The 16139-nt window shown below is 41.7% G+C and overlaps 1 protein-coding gene across 5 annotated transcripts in view; it reads left to right on the forward strand.

Annotated features, from left to right (window-relative positions):
* GLT1D1 (glycosyltransferase 1 domain containing 1) overlaps positions 1 to 16139 on the forward strand; it is a 137388-nt gene that overhangs the window by 53242 nt on the left and 68007 nt on the right. For 2 of the 5 annotated variants that reach the window (XM_063694492.1, XM_063694493.1), the window contains 3 exons: positions 3282 to 3329; positions 8927 to 8963; positions 11427 to 11483. The exons of 1 other annotated variant lie outside the window; for it this stretch is intronic. In XM_063694492.1, coding sequence (XP_063550562.1) covers positions 3282 to 3329; positions 8927 to 8963; positions 11427 to 11483 — 142 coding nt within the window. The remainder of the gene's footprint in view (positions 1 to 3281; positions 3330 to 8926; positions 8964 to 11426; positions 11484 to 16139) is intronic. 2 more of the 5 variants (XM_004054154.5, XM_019039305.4) reach the window with 1 other exon arrangement.

The following is a 16139-nucleotide window of genomic DNA, read 5'->3' on the forward strand; positions in this document are numbered from 1 at the left end:
ATGAGGTAGTCACTCGTGCATCCCTGGAGAATAGTATACTGTCTCAGGCCCGGTGAATATCCTTTAAATTGATTGATTAGGAATGACTCCTCCTTTAGAACCTTTTGGTTTTTTAAAATATTTTTATTTTTATTTTTTGAGATGGAATCTTGCTCTGTCACCCAAGGTGAAGTACAGTGGCGCAATCTCAGCTCACTGCAACCTCTGCCTCCTAAGTTCAAGCTATTCTCCTGCCTCAGCCTCCTGAGTAGCTGGGATTACAGGCTCCCGCCATCATGCCCAGCTAATTTTTGTATTTTTGGTAGAGACGGGGTTTCACCATGTTGGCCAGGCTGGTCTCGAACTCCTGACCATGTGATCCGCCCGCCTTGGCCTCCCAAAGTGCTGGGATACAGGCATGAGCCACTGTGCCCAGCCAGAACTTTTAATTAAAGAAATTTTCAGGCATACATAGAAGTAGCAAGAATAGTAGAGTGGGCCCTTTATGTGCCCATGACCCAGTTTATTGTTCCTCAATTCTTATTTACTCTACTTCCTCCTGAATACACACACACACCTACACTCACACACACACATACAATGTTTTCTAGAATAATTTGAAAAATTACCAATATCATGCCATTTCACCTATAATTATGTGCCATTTTACCTGCAAATGTACTTTGATAAAGACTTTTTTTAAAAAACATAAACACCATGGTACAGGTAACTTTTGTATTGGCAGACCACAGTCAGTAAGGAAGAAATAAAGAGGGGTTTAAGAGTATTCATACAACCTAACATTTTTATCAATACAGTTTGGAAGAAATCCAGGAATAGAATTTGGAGGGGGAAAAAGAGAGGAACTGAATCATTTGGTTCTGGATGTATTGACTTAGCGACAAATATTGGACTCGGGTAAATATCCAGAATAGAGCTGAGAATGTAGGACTGTCCTCAGAGGAGGGCACAGTTGGGGACACAGCCATGTGAGTCACTGGTGTCCAGGTGATAGTTAAAGCATGAAAACAGTCTTTTTTTTTTTTTTTTTTTTTTTTGAGACAGAGTCTTTCTCTGTTGCCCATGCTGGAGTGCAGTAGTGCGATCTCGGCTCACTGCAACCTACGGCTCCCGGATTCAAGCGGTTCTCCTGCCTCAGCTTCCCAAGTAGCTGGGATTACAGATGCCTACCACCACACCCAGCTAATTTCTGTATTTTCAATAGAGATGGGGTTTCACCATGTTGGCCAGGCTGGTCTTGAATTCCCAACCTCAGGCGATCCACCTGCCTCGGCCTCCCAAAGTGCTGGGATTACAGGCGACTGCCACTATGCCTGGCTAATTTTTGTATTTTTAATAGAGACTGGGTTTCACAATGTTGGCCAGGCTGGTCTCGAACTCCTGACCTCAAGTGATCTGCCCACCTCATCCTCCCAAAAGGCTGGGATTACAGGCATGAGCCACTGCGCCTGGCCCATTTCCCACCCTAAACAAACACTCAGCTGTCAGGTATTACACCACTTACGCCGTTTCCCAGAAGCTAAGGGTGCAGGTCATGCCTCTGTTTGGTCAAGGCCGAATTTCCTAGTACACACCCACTATATGTCATCAATATGAAAGTTACTAGTGACATCATATTTTACCTTTTTTTGTGTGAAGTCTTTGAAATCTGGTGTGTATTTTACACTCACAGCACATCTTAATTCAAACAGGGCCTTACACGTGCCCTGGATCAGCCACGTGGCCACGTGTGGTGAGGGCTGCTGTGTGCTCAGGGCAGCTCTGTTTCAGGATTTCTGAAACTTACTCACACGATATCTGATCCTGGAGGACACACAAATGGACATGTGCCCAGTGAGGGTTAGTTTGTAATCGGTGAGTGAACTTCAGCCCCCAGGGCTGCTCTTATGGAAATGTTGTCTTGGGAGCTGGGTTTATCTCTGGCTGACCTTCACAAGTTAGTTTGATTGGATTTCAATAAAGACGGTTTTATCTCTTTTAATTTGAAATGCCTTTGTTTATGCTCAAGTCATTATTTTTTAGTGTTGTTTATATCAGCCTTAATTTGACATTGTACCTACTTTGTAAAATATACAATCCTAGTGGGCTCCTCACCAGGTCAGCATGCTAGGCTGTTAATGCCTAGCACGCGTGATCAACGTAGGTCATGTTTTGGGATGGCATTACTATGTTGGTTTGTGATATTATAATATATCTTTTAAGTGTTTTTTTTTTTTTTTCTTTATTAAAGGAGTCTCACTCTGTTGCCCAGGCTGGACGGAGTGCAGTGGCATGATCGTGGCTCACTGCAGCCTCAAACTCGTGGGCTCAGACGATCCTCTCCCCTCAGCCTCCTGGGTAGCTGGGAGTACAGGCCCATGCCGCCACACCTGGCTGAAATTTTGACTTTTTTTTTGTGGAGATAAGGTCTCACTGTGTTGCCCAGGCTACTCTTGAACTCCTGGCCTCAAGTAGTTCTACGTCAACCTCCTAAAATGCTAGAATTACAGGCGTGAGCGTCTGTGCTGGCCAGTTTCTGATATTATAATATTGATTTGACATTTTCAAGAATTTGATTCAGTTCACATTTCTGATCCTGAAATATATGTTGTGGGAAGTTTGAAAATATTTTATGCAGGATTTTGATCTCTTGCTACAATATGTAATAGATATTCAGGATGCAAACTTGAGTACTTGTAGTTCTAGTCCACGTTTACAGCGCTTTGTCTAAATTCATCAGAATTTCGCCAGAAAATGTAAAAATTTCACCAAAAAGAAAAAAACACCCACGAACAAATTAAATGTGTGTCTTAGTGGACGCTTCTACCAGGAGAAGCAATGGTTATGGTTTAATAGGTCTCCACTGGGCTCAAAACCCCTCATGCCTGTTTTCGCACTCTTTTCCTAATAAGCATTATTCTAAGAGGACATTATCTAAACTCAAATATTTATTTATGAGCTATATTTAAAAAATCCTGTTTGAGTAAATATTGCTTGAAGCAGTTATCAAATTCAAACAAAAAAAAGCACAGTGCCATTCATAATGGCCCATCAATATGCTTTGCAAAGGCTAAGTTTTCAGGTGTTATCTTTAGAGTGAGGTTTTTCTTTTTTTTTTTTTTCTTTTTTCTTTTTCTGGAAACTTTGAGTCACCCCCTTCTGGGGCCTAATTTATCTACTTTGCCTTGGCACTTGTGAAAGAAAAGTAACTTCTTGAAGTTGCTGTGTTAGGCAAAACCTAAAGTGTAATTTTACTTTGTGTACATTTACTCATCAAAATTCTTTTGGAAATTAAAATATAGAAAGCAAGACAGATCTCATTGGCTGTCACAAGTGCAGTTCCTGTACAGGTGAGCTCCACAAGTCAGTGCACATGTTAGCGCTGGCCTAATCGGAATGAGCTGCGTGTCTCCTTATCCCTAAAGTCTGCAGTAGAAGCATGTTGTCTTTTGAGCTACTTATTACTTCTCCCTCTTCCTGCATGGCCCCATTGCTTTATGTCTGATTACCTCGGTAAGTCATCTTGGCAGCAGCTGAAACTACACAGACCATACCTTTTATTAGAGTTCCCACCCTCCTGGAAACATAAAAATGCATTGAGCACGTGGGTTTCACCTCTAGACTACCTCTTTTCTGTGCCAACCCTCTCACCTCTGCAGGAGAAGCTCCAGGGATTGATCATGTCCCAGGAAGCTAATCATTTTTTTTTTTTTTTTTTTTTTTTTTGAGACAGAGTCTCGCTTTGTTGCCCAGGCTGGAGCACAGTGGCGTGATCTCGGCTCACTGCAAGCTCTGCCTCCCGGGTTCACGCCATTCTCCTGCCTCAGCCTCCCGAGTAGCTGGGACTACAGGTGCCCACCACCACACCCAGCTAATTTTTTGTATATTTAGTAGAGACGAGGTTTCACCATGTTAGCCAGGCTGGTCTTGATCTCCTGATTTTGTGATCCACCTGCCTCGGCCTCCCAAAGTGCTGGGATTATAGGCGTGAGCCACCGTGCCCGGCCACTAATCATTTTTAATAGCTTCTATGAAGGTGAGCCTTCATTGGAGATTTCTGGATGGAACTGCAAATGTTCTTTATGTCTGTGTGGGTTTTTTGTTTGTTTGTTTGCCCCCATGTGAGATCCCTGGGAATTGAGAAGTTTGAAAGGAACTCAGAAGTATGAAAAACGCATCCATTCCAGAGCATAGATCTTGAGTTTACTTTTTCCATGACCCGGGGCTCAAATGTGTGGTACCATCACAAGTATTGTTTGTAATTCATTAAATTGCCAAGGCAGAGCATAGTAGGGGAATCTTCTGAATAAAATGAACAATCATTCTGAGTTGTTTACTCCATACATTTAATTGTTTAAAAAAACAAAAATCTTCTCTGGAAATTTCCTGTTGATGTTCCTGTTTCTTGAGTCGCCCCACTAGATGGGGTGCCACACTCTCATCCTTTTATTTTGTGAAGGGTCACAGGTTGTTCTTTTAAATTTATTTAACTATTTATTTTTTAGACGAGTCTTGCTCTGTCCCCCACGCTGGAGTGCAGTGGTGCGATCTCAGCTCACTGCAGCCTCCGAAAGTGCTGGGATTACAGGTGTGAGTCCCCGCGCCCGGCCGGATTGTGTTAATTTCATCTCTATGGCTGCTCCATATTGGACCTGACAGAATCCTATCCCAGTCTAGTTTCAACAATTCTTTCTCATCTCACCCAGGTATTTTCTTTTTCTTTCCTTCTTTCTTTCTTTCCCTTTCTTTCTTTCTTTTCTTTCTTTCTTTCTTTCTTTCTCTTTCTTTCTTTCTTTCCTTCTCTTTCTTTCTTTCTCTTTCTTTCTTTCTTTCTTTCTTTCTTTCCCTTTCTTTCTTTCTTTTCTTTCTTTCTTTCTTTCTTTCTTTCTTTCTTTCTTTCTTTCTTTCTTTCTTTCTTTCTTTCCTTCTCTTTCTTTCTCTTTCTTTCTTTCTTTCCTTCTCTTTCTTTCTTTCTTTCCTTTCTTCCTTTCTTTCCTTCTTTCCCTCTTTCCTTCTTTCTTTCTTTCCTTCTTTCTTCTTCTTTTTTTTTTTTAATTGTTCTCCTACCCAAGGCGGAAGACTGGCAGCTCAGCTAGGTGCTGGGCTCTGTATGGTGGCTGGCGTTTCTGTGGGACACGGAGGACAGCAGGAAGGAAAATAAACACGACAGGCTGGGCGCGGTGGCTCACGCCTGTAATCCCAGCACTTTGGGAGGCTGAGGAGGGCGGATCACGAGGTCAGGAGATCGAGACCATCTTGGCTAACATGGTGAAACCCTGTCTCTACTAAAAATACAGAAAATTAGCCGGGCGCGGTGGCGGGCGCCTGTAGTCCCAGCTGCTCAAGAGGCTGAGGCAGGAGAATGGCGTGAACCTGGGAGGCGGAGCTTGCAGTGAGCCGAGATAGCGCCACTGCACTCCAGCCTGGGCGACAGAGCGAGACTCCGTCTCAAAAGTAAATAAATAAATAAATAAATAAATAAATAAATAAATAAATAAACAAACACGATAGGTCCAAGCGTCATTCCACTGGGTTTTGATATTGGCTTCGCAGCTAGTCTCCCATTTCTGACCTGTGCCATCCATCTATAATGAAGCAGGACACCAACGCTTCTTCCTCACATTCCAGAATCCCAACTCTTGAAAACCTCTTTCTTTGTTGTTAAAATGTTGTGAAGTGTTAGTGTCTGGACATTTTTTTTCTATGAAAAATGATTAAAGTACTTCCTAGTAAAAAAAGAAAAGAAAAGAAAAGAAAAATGGTTCTTTGTGTTGTTGGTTCCATTGCAGGAGTTCAGTGGCAAGGCTGAATCTCCCCGCACCTCGCCTGCCTTTTGAATATTACTTTCTTTTTTTTATGCACGATAACAGATTTCTAAGGTAAAAGAGTAGAGGGAGGAAAAAAGACACCGTGACCTTGAAAAGTGCCCAATTTCTTTGTGTTTTGTGGCATAAATATATTTTGCAACTTTATATGTATGGGCCATCATTTCTTTTAAGCAGTTTGTAATCATTTTACAAGTAGTTTTAACAAAGCCACAATCTGAAGTTGTATTATAATTTCAGAACAAAAACTATTATTTTTGTCATCTGTAGAGCATAAAATTGTGCCTGTATTTCAAAAATAATCTATTGTGGTTTCCATTTGCAGAAAGTTTAATTTTAGAAGGTGAATCTCTGGCTTATATTTAGTCAAAGAATGGGAAGTTCTTTGGTTGATGTTATTCCAGCATGAAAAGGTATCAGTTAGTCCTTGGGTCTGTTAGAAGTCCATCTGTTTATAGGTATCTATCCAATAGGATCCTGGCTTTTTATATCCAGTAATGAGCCAAAGAGGTAACAGTTGCTGATAGACACACCTCAGTGTTTGCCATTGTGTGCACTGATGAGCTAATGTGCAAGGCAGGCCGTACACAAGGACTTTGACTCATGTTATTTCAAGGCAGATAGAACAATAATAAATATTGAGCAAAATAAGCTAATTTGTATTTGTTACACTTTCATATAGAAAATGTTTTTCAAAATCAATATAAGCCAATTGGCTTTTGCCAGATTTCTTTTCTTGCAATGATTACAAATAACTCAGGTCCAGACTTCCTTTATACTGCAACTTTATTTCCTCTGTTTGCCTGGATGAGATCTGAAAATACCATTTATGCAACGCTTTTGAAATGATTTTAGAAAAATGATGCTCAGAGATGTGGGAAGATCAGCAGGTAAGTCCAGAAATCTTCACATTCAGTCAATTCCTTCTGCTGACAGAGCTGAGATACAAGTTTAACTCTTTTTTTTTTTTTTTGGTGGAAAAAGGAGTTTCTTGACAGGAACATTTTGAGTTTATGTATTGCTAATTGCAGAGCATATTTCCGATGAAAATAGTGACAAAAACTATAAACTCTATGTTGCCTCACCTTATATTTATCTAGGATTATGCTGAATCTGTTGTTGTCAAACACTTATATTAACTTAACTTATATTAAGTTAAATGCCATGGTGTTCTATTGTGAGTGCTTTATCATCCATCTTCAAGATGTTGCCAGGTGAGTGTTTTGGACACAGGGTTGTTTTAGGAAGAAACACTCCAAGCCTCCACTACACTCCAGTAACAGCTCTTCCAGCTTTCCAGGGAAATTAGAATTCAGCACAAGGAATAGTTTAGGGCTCTGAACTGCAATTTCTAATTTCAATGGTTGCGCCTTTTTTTTTTTTTTTTCATTAAAGTTAATGTCTTTTTTAACTGGTAGAGAACAGGTCTTTGAAACTCTCTCTTAAAGGTTTACTATTTTAAGGGCATTTGGAATACCACACATATCTGCTTGCATGATGAAGTGGGGAGGAGAGGCAAGACTTCTGGAGGCTTGAGATGCTTCCTGTAGTGAAATACAAAATGCAATGCTAAGGACAAAACCAACGCCATACCGAGCCTCTTGTGTACCCACCACCTTCTTTATTTTTTTTATTTTTCAGGCAGAGTCTCACTCTGTCGCTTAGTCTGGGGTGCAGTGGCGCAATCTTGGCTCACTGCAACCTCCGCCTCCCGGGTTCAAGTGATTGTCCTGCCTCAGCCTCCCAAGCAGCTGGGATTACAGGAGCATGCCGCCACACCCAGCTAATTTTTGTATTTTTAGTAGAGACAGGGTTTTACCATGTTGCCCAGACTGGTTTTGACCTCCTGACCTCAAATTATTTGCCTGCCTCGGCCTCCCAAAGTGCTGGGATTATATGGGTGAGCCACCATGACTGGCTGTGTCACCCACCTTCTGCCTGGATGCTGCCTCTACCAAACCTTCCCAGGCTTGGGGAGGGCCAGTCTCCTTCTTCCTGTTGATTGTCTCGCCCTTGGCAGGGCTACTTCACCTTTAGCTTGTGTCCCAAAATATAAAATTGAAGTGGGGACAATGTCCAACGTGGACCAGCATACCCCATGCAGTGCCGAGGGCTCCCTGGTACCCTAAAGACCACACTGTATCCCTACACCGAGGAAGGACAGGGGTGTGTCTTCTGTGACCTCCAGGGATCTAGCTAGTTCAGTCACTTCATGCATTGATCAGGCTTAGGTCACATGACAAAAAGACATCCATTTTTGGACTCTTTCACCGAAATGACGGCCTATTTTGATCACTTGGGAGAAACCGTCCTTGGCATGGACTTGCTCCATCAGCCGTTCCAGAGAGGGCCTCACTCTGCTCCTGCCTCCACCTTTCCATCTAAACGTCACCTTAAAAATATTCCTGCCACTGTTTCAAAATGAACTGGAGAAATGGATTCAATTTCTCTCTCGTAGTTTTGTGACATTCCACCAGAAAACATGGCAAGGAATAGTAAGTTGATATCTTGGTACAAATATCCATATCCGTCATGCAAGGGCCGCCTTTTGCTTGGTGCCAGGGAGGTACCTTACCAGACGCTTTCCACCCGGCTGTCCTCCCTTGCCTGGAAGGATCTGCCTCCTGGGGCCTGTCTTTGGTTTCCCAACATATTGGCAGCTCCTCCTTCTCCTCCTGCTCCTTTCTTCTTTTTTTTCTGGGGGCGGTGGAAGCAGTCTTCCCCTCAGGGATGCATAAGCCATAACATGCTTCCCCAAACCTCCACCTCCACGCAGGGGCGGGAGCTGCATCAGCTGGGCCGGCACTGGCATGCTCTCTGGCTGAACTTCAGTAATGTCTCCACTAACATAGCAAGTGTAAAATTACAAAATTGCATTAGGCCTCATTTAAGAGACTTTGTGTGTGTGTGCTTCTTACCTTATAGATGCTGTATTTTTAATGGCAAAACCTATTAAAAGCAGAAGTAATGCTTTGCTCTTACAGAGTAATAAGTCTATGAGCAGCTGTGTAGATGATTCCAGGACGGCTTTTTTTGTTAATGACCTTCATTTTATTTCTAAAAAGCAGTTGTCATGCACTGTCCAATGTACTTTTCTTTTCTCTCTCCCCTCCTTTCAAAAGCCGCATGCTAAGGGTAAGATCTATGTCCAGAGTCAAGGTAAGAATTTAAAAATATTTATTTACTTATGTACAGGGATAGAGAATGAATATATCAAAATAGATGTGTATTTATATGTGATAAATATATATATATATTTAAAAGAATAAGTTTGCATCCTTAAGAGACACATATTGAGATGTTTATGAAGGAGATAATATGATTTCTCAGATTTACTTAAAAATAATCAATGAAATGGCTACTTTTTTTTTCTTTTTTGAGACAAGGTCTGGCTCTGTCGCCTAGGCTGGAGTGTGGTTGTGCGATCTCGGCTTACTGCAACCTCTGCCTCCTGGGTTAAAGCGATTCTCTAGCCTCAGCCCCCCAAGTAGCTGGGACTACAGGCAGGCATGAGCCGCCATGCCCAGCTGATTTTTTTTGTATTCCTTGTAGAAATGGGGTTTCGCCATGTCGCCCAGGTTGGTCTTGAACTCCTGGGCTCAAGCAATCTGCCTGAGAATGGCTACATTGTTAGGATTTTTCTAACATTAGAATAAAAGATAAATAGGAGAAATTATAAAATAATGATTTAAAATGCGGATCACTTAACATTTTCTGCCAGTAGAAGTATGATATACTCCATCAGCAGTATGTTTGGAAAAAAAAAACCAAACCAAATGCGGAGCTTCTGTTTCAGCTGACTTGAGTTGGGGGACCTGGAACTCTTCTCCCTTCATACTCCTCCTTCCTCCCTGCCCAATTCTGCCCCTATGGTGGCATCTGAGGCCCTTCATCAAACCCTCTGAGGTTTAAACACCGTTTTTTGTTTTTGTTTTGAGATGGAGTCTTGCTCTGTTGCCCAGGCTGGAGTGCAGTGGCGCAATCTTGGTTCACGTCAACCTCCGCCTCCTGGGTTCAAGCAATTCTCCTGCCTCAGCCTCCCGAGTAGCTGGGATTACAGGTGCCCCCCACAATGCCCAGCTAATTTTTGTGTATTTTGTAGAGACAGGGTTTTACTGTGTTGGCCAGACTGATCTTGAACTCCTGACCTCAGGTGATCTGTCTGCCTCGGCCTCCCAAATTGCTGGGGTTCCATGTGTGAGCCACCATGCCCGGCCTCTCTAAACACAGTTTGTAAACCACTGTACTACATGATAGAAATAATGGAAAGACTAGATCCAAGGAAGAACATGTAATTGGCCCCAAGCTCGGGTTAGAACGAGTGCAGAGGCTGAGGCCAGGCGTTCGGGCCTCCTGAGGACTTCCATGGTGCTCAGGCGCACCTTAAGTGAGGCACGGCATCCTGTCATCACTGTGTCCTTGCTGCATTGGCTTCAGTGACATTTTTAGCTGGTGCAGCAGGAAAAACCTGGGCTCTGAGGCAGTGCGTAGGTTTGAACACAGCGTCTACCACCTCCACCCTGCACATTTTGAAGTGCATTTAACCTCTTTGAACATCAGTGTCCAGCTGGATAAACTGGAGGAACCAGTCTGCTCAGTGGGCCTTTAAGGGTTACAGTGGAGTATGGAAAGCGCCTACATGCAGTCGGAGCCCAGGGCTGGCTTGAAGTGGGCACTTGTTAAATAGCCGTTGTCAGTATGATTCAGTGTGAATAACGATTATGCAGGTGGATTTTGGAGGTGGTTAGATGACTTGATTTACTTACATTTTATAAAATTTCAAAATGTTTCTGTTACCAAGATAACGTGTTAGACGTTGCCTCTGAATTTCTAAATTGTAAAATAGTCATTTATTTTTCAGCAAAAATTAAATGTAACTTCTCTCTCTGAAGAAGTAATAGCCAACAGACCATCAGGCATGAGTTGTTGAGGGCTGAGAGTGGGAATTTTACAGGGAGGTATAATTTTCACATGGGGCTTAGCTGACAGTGTTTTTGAAGCCTGTTACTTCCTGGCATTTTTAAGGAACTCAGGGTTTGTCTAACCCCGTTTGGGCCTGTCATGGATCCTGGGGCTGAAAGGGGTGCGTCTTTTCTCATGTGGAATCCATGGGCTCTTTTTAACCCTCCTGTGCTGAAGGATTCATGGGACTTCAGTGACACACTCAGAGCATCGAGTGGCTTTATAAAAACCAGGTGCTACCGTTATTTAAACTTCAACACAAGTGGGCCGTGTGTGGTGGCTTACACCTGTAATCCCAGCACTTTGGGAGGCTGAGGCGGGAGGATCACTTGAAGTCAGGAGTCTGAGACCAGCCTGGCCAACATGGCGAAACCCTGTCTCTACTAAAGAATACAAAAATTAGCCGGGTGTGGCAGCAGGCGCCTATAATCCCACCTACTTGGGAGGCTGAGGCAGGAGAATCGCTTCAAACCAGAAGAGGAGGTTGCAGTGAGCAGAGATCGTGGCACTGCACTGCAGCCTGGGTGACAGAGCGAGACTCTGTCTCAAAATAATAATAATAATAGTAATAATAATAATAAGCCTCAACACAAAATAACTCATTGTATTTCAGCAGTCGCATCAAAGTGAACTTGCCCTTTTTTTGTTTCTTTGACCCAGGAATTGCAACAACACCAAACGCCGCTTTTAACTGGAATACCTTTCTTCAACGCTCTGGTGAGACATGAGATCTTCTTAGAGGATTTTGATGAAGTGCATCTTGTCAGTTACTTTCAGGAGCTTGTGACATTCATGCGGTTTTGAAAAAGTGGTTGTCAGAGAGAACAAGGTTCATTTCCCTCTGTCTGCGGCTTCATGACTAGTTTTATCCTTTTGAGGAACAGCAGGGCTAGAAAGCCAGAGAGACAGGGGCTCTGGCCCTTTCTGATGCTGTTTTTAGCACCTGCTTTCCAAATTTTCAGTATCATTTCCTGTGACATTTGTTCTTTATAAGAATAACAACCTCATGTGTTCATTTTATTTTACTTTACTAATTATACACATAATTAAATTACCATTGTAGAAAAATGAGAAAATATCAGAATATGCAGCACATTTTTTTTTTCTTTTTGAGATGGAGTCTTGTTCTGTTGCCCAGGCTGGAGTGCAGTGGTGTGATCTAGACTCACTGCAGCCTCTACCTCCCGGGTTCAAGTGATTCTCCTGCCTCAGCCTCCTAAGTAGCTGGGACTACAGGCATGCGCCACCATGCCCGGCTAATTTTTGTATTTTTAATGGAGATGGGGTTTTGCCGTATTGGCCAGGCTGGTCTCGAACTCCTGATCAGGTGATCCACCCACCTCGGCCTCCCAAAGTGCTGGGATTACAGGCATGAGCCACTGGGCCTAGCCAAAAAGTGCAACAAAAATTTTAATCACTTGAAATTTCATCACCAAAAAGAAACTGCTATTAATGTTTGATGTGATCTTTCTCAACAATTTACATGTAAATAATGATGTTTAAAAGACAAAATCAAGCTTCACTTACTACTCTAACCTGCCTTCTTCTTTGCTCATTATGTCAGTAGAATAGAGTGAACTCATCCTTTTTTTAAAAAAATTCTGAAGTTTGTATGTAGTGAAATGCAGAGATCTCAAGTGTAAAATTAGGCAAATGTTTGACAGATGTATATACCCATGTGACAAATACCCCAGTCAAGATAGATAGCATTTCCACCACTCAAGAAAGTTCTCTCATGCCCTCTTCCATATTTAATTTCTGTCTCTTTATAGGCGATTCCTAGTCTAATTTTTCTTATCTTAGATTAGTTTTACCTGTTCTTGAACTTCATCTAAGTGGAGTCATGCACTGAATAATTTTTTTGTATCTGGCTTTCTTTGTTCAACTAATGTGTTTGAGATTTATCCCTATTGTCTGTATCTGTAGACCTTTTTTCTTAGTATTCTATTTTGGAATGGTGTATTTCATTCCATATATCACAAATTGTTTATCTCTTCTTCTATTGATGAACTTTTAGCTTGTTTTCCATTTTTAACCATTGCAAATACATTTACTATGAATATCCTTGTGCAAGGTTTTTTGGTGACCTACGTTTTCACTTCTCTTGGATAAATGCCTCTAAGTCAAATAGCTTGACTATATGATTAACATTATAAAAAATATCCAAACAGTTCTCCAAGGTGTGCCATCTTACACTTCCACAGAAGCTGACAAGAGCTTCAGTTACTCCACATTCTTGCCCACCGGTGGAGTAGACAGTCTTTTCAATTTTAGTTGTTCTAGGGAGATAATGAAATGGTGTCTCATTGTCATTCTTCTAAGTTTCATTTCCCTGATGATTAATTTTGTTCAGCACCTTTTTATGTGCGCGTTGGCCATTCATGTATCTTGTTTCGTGAGTGTCTAGCCAATTGTGTGTGTGTGTCTTCTAATTATTGGTTTGTAGAACTTCCTTATATTCTAGGTACAAGCCTTTTGTCAGATAAATATATCGTTAATATTTTCTCCCATTCTCTGGTTTATATTTTTGTTTGCTTAACCATGTCTTTTGAAGAGCAGAAGAGGCTTAAATTTTATTGAAGTCGAGTTTATCAAACTTTTTCTTTGATGGTTAGTGCTTTTGAGTCCTGTCTACAAAATCTTTACCTACCCTAAGGTCACAAAGATGTTTTTCTTTCTTTTTAAAATGTCTTTAGAAGTTTTAGTGCTGTAGCTCTTTCATTTAAGATTATAAATCCATCTGAAATTACTATTTGTGTGTTGTATGAGGTAGGGATCTGTTTTTTTTTCTTAACAATATCCAGATGGTTCCGGTGTCATTTATTGGAAATGTTTTTCTTTGCCCATTGAATTGCTCTGGTGCCTTCGTTGAAAGTCAGTTTACTGTATGTGGCCTTCCATTATCTATGCCTATCTTTATTCCAATATCATGCTGTTTTGTTGGTATAGGGTAATAGTAAGTCTAGAAACCAAGTAGTGTTAGTCAATAACTTTGTTTCAAAATTATTTTAGCTATTCTAGGTTTTTTGCATATCAATTTAAATTTGGGGCTCAACTCATCAATTTCTGTAAAATCCTGTTACACTGAACCTCCACCTCCTGGCTTCAAGCGATTCTCCTGCCTTAGCCTCTCAAGTAGCTGGGATTACAGGCACGCCCCACCACACCTGGCTAATTTTCTGTATTTTTTGGAGAGAGGGGGTTTTCACCATGTTGGCCAGGCTGGTCTTCAACTCCTGAGCTCAAGTAAGCCATCTGCCTCAGCTTCCCAAAGTGCCGGGATTACAGGCATGAGCCACCTCCCCTAGCCTCCTGCTGCAAACTTCTAAGAAGAGACTGAAGATGCAAAATCAATTCTCTGCCCTCAGCAAACAGAAAGACACCCCAAGTCTATTTTCATGCTAAAGACTTGAAACAAGAAGACATACATGCAGCCAAAAAACATATGAAAAAAGTTCATCATCCACTGATCATTAGAGAAATGCAAATCGAAACCACAATGAGATAACATCGCACATCAGTCAGAATGATGATTATTAAGAGGCCCAAAAACAACAGATGCTGGCGAGCTTGTGGAGAAATAAGAACGCTTTTACCCTGTTATTGGGGATGTAAATTAGTTCAACTGTTTTGGAAGACAATGTGGCAATTCCACAAAGATACTATTTGACCCAGCAATCCCATTACTGGGTATATACCCAAAGGAATATAAATCATTCTGTTATAAAGATACATGCACGTGTATGTTCATTGCAGCACTATTCACAATAGCAAAGACATGGAATCAACCCAAATGCCCATCAGTGATAGACTGGATAAAGAAAATGTGGTACATAGACACCGTGGAATACTATGCAGCCATAAAAAGGAACAAGATCATGTCCTTTGCAGGAACATGGATGAAGCTGGAAGCCGTTATCCTCAGCAAACTAAGGCAGGAACAGAAAACCAAACACCGCATGTTCTCACTTATAAGTGGGAGCTGAACAATGAGAACATGTGGACACAGGGAGGGGAATAACACACACTGGGACCTGTCAGGAGAGGGTAGGGCTGGGGGCATCGGGAGAGCATCAGGAAAAATAGCTAATGCATGCTGGGCTTAATACCTAGGTGATGGGTTGATAGATGCAGCAAACCACCATGGCACACGTTTACCTATGTAACAAACCTGCACATCCTGCACATGTATCCTGGAACTTAAAATAAAATAAGATAAAATGAAACAAAAAAGACTTGAAACAAAGCCTCTACCACATACTCTATGTCAGTATTAAGTTCTATTGAAAAGAAAAATTTCCAAGCATTTTATCAGAAATAATTTTCGTAGTGTATTCATCAATCTCAGCCACACTAGCATGGCTGTTCTCAGTATTACAGATGAACCCACACGACTTCAGCTGCTTTGTCATGTCAGTTACATGTACCATTATTCAGAACGAGTGGGCCCATTTTCAATTTCCTGTTGTAAGGTTAGTCGGTCTTCAGTCTATCACAGGACGCAATGGCATTGTAACTAAGATTCATAATTTCCAGTAGGAGAATGATTTGTCGTCACATTCCATAGTCTCAGCGTTGACTGTTTCGTTGGTCTTGCTATTGAATGATTAAGGGAACAGCCAGGAGATTTTAAACACTCCTTAGAAAGCGTTTTCCTCTGGAGACCTACTTGGCTGCTGCTTAATCTTAATGTGTGCAATTAGAAGTTGTAAATGTACTCAGAATATATGGGCTTAGAGAGACTGGTTGTGGCTCTGATAGCTGACAGTGGCAGATAACGGCTTAAGGGTAGATGTAGGATTAATCTGCGTCTCTGGGTTTTATGATCAGGCGTCTGTTCGCATTTGTGCCATCGTTTGTCTTTGTCGTCTCTCAGGCTCTGGGGATGGGCCGTCCTCATCAACCTTACTCTATCTTCCCTTGGCCTCTGGAGCATTGGAAAGCTGTGACTGTGATTTGTCCCTCCCACTTGGAGCTTCAGACAGTGAAAACAGAAGGTACAGTGAAGTTGGTAGAGACTATTAGTGATCAGATACCGTCTGCCTTCTCACCAACTATTAACCTTGAAATCAGGGGGAGTGGGTGGGAAGGGCTTCATTTAACACTGCATATAAACAGTTGAGTGATCGATTAGTCACCAGGGTGTGTAGTGTGCTTCTTAAATGTCTGATGTCCACGTCGCGATGCATTCTCCTCTTCCAGCATGTCACAGGTTTTCTGACCACACTCAATTCTATCTCTAAGCCCCAGCTAAAGAATGAGTAAGTCTCCTTAATTTAAAACATCAAACCCCTCTTATGCTTACCATTATCTCACATGCAAACAGGTCAACTAAGAACAAATAAATAATAAAGCAGGTTAAATGTAGTAAAT

This window comes from Gorilla gorilla, chromosome 10 (assembly GCF_029281585.2).
Source record: "Gorilla gorilla gorilla isolate KB3781 chromosome 10, NHGRI_mGorGor1-v2.1_pri, whole genome shotgun sequence".
Taxonomy (NCBI): domain Eukaryota; kingdom Metazoa; phylum Chordata; class Mammalia; order Primates; family Hominidae; genus Gorilla; species Gorilla gorilla.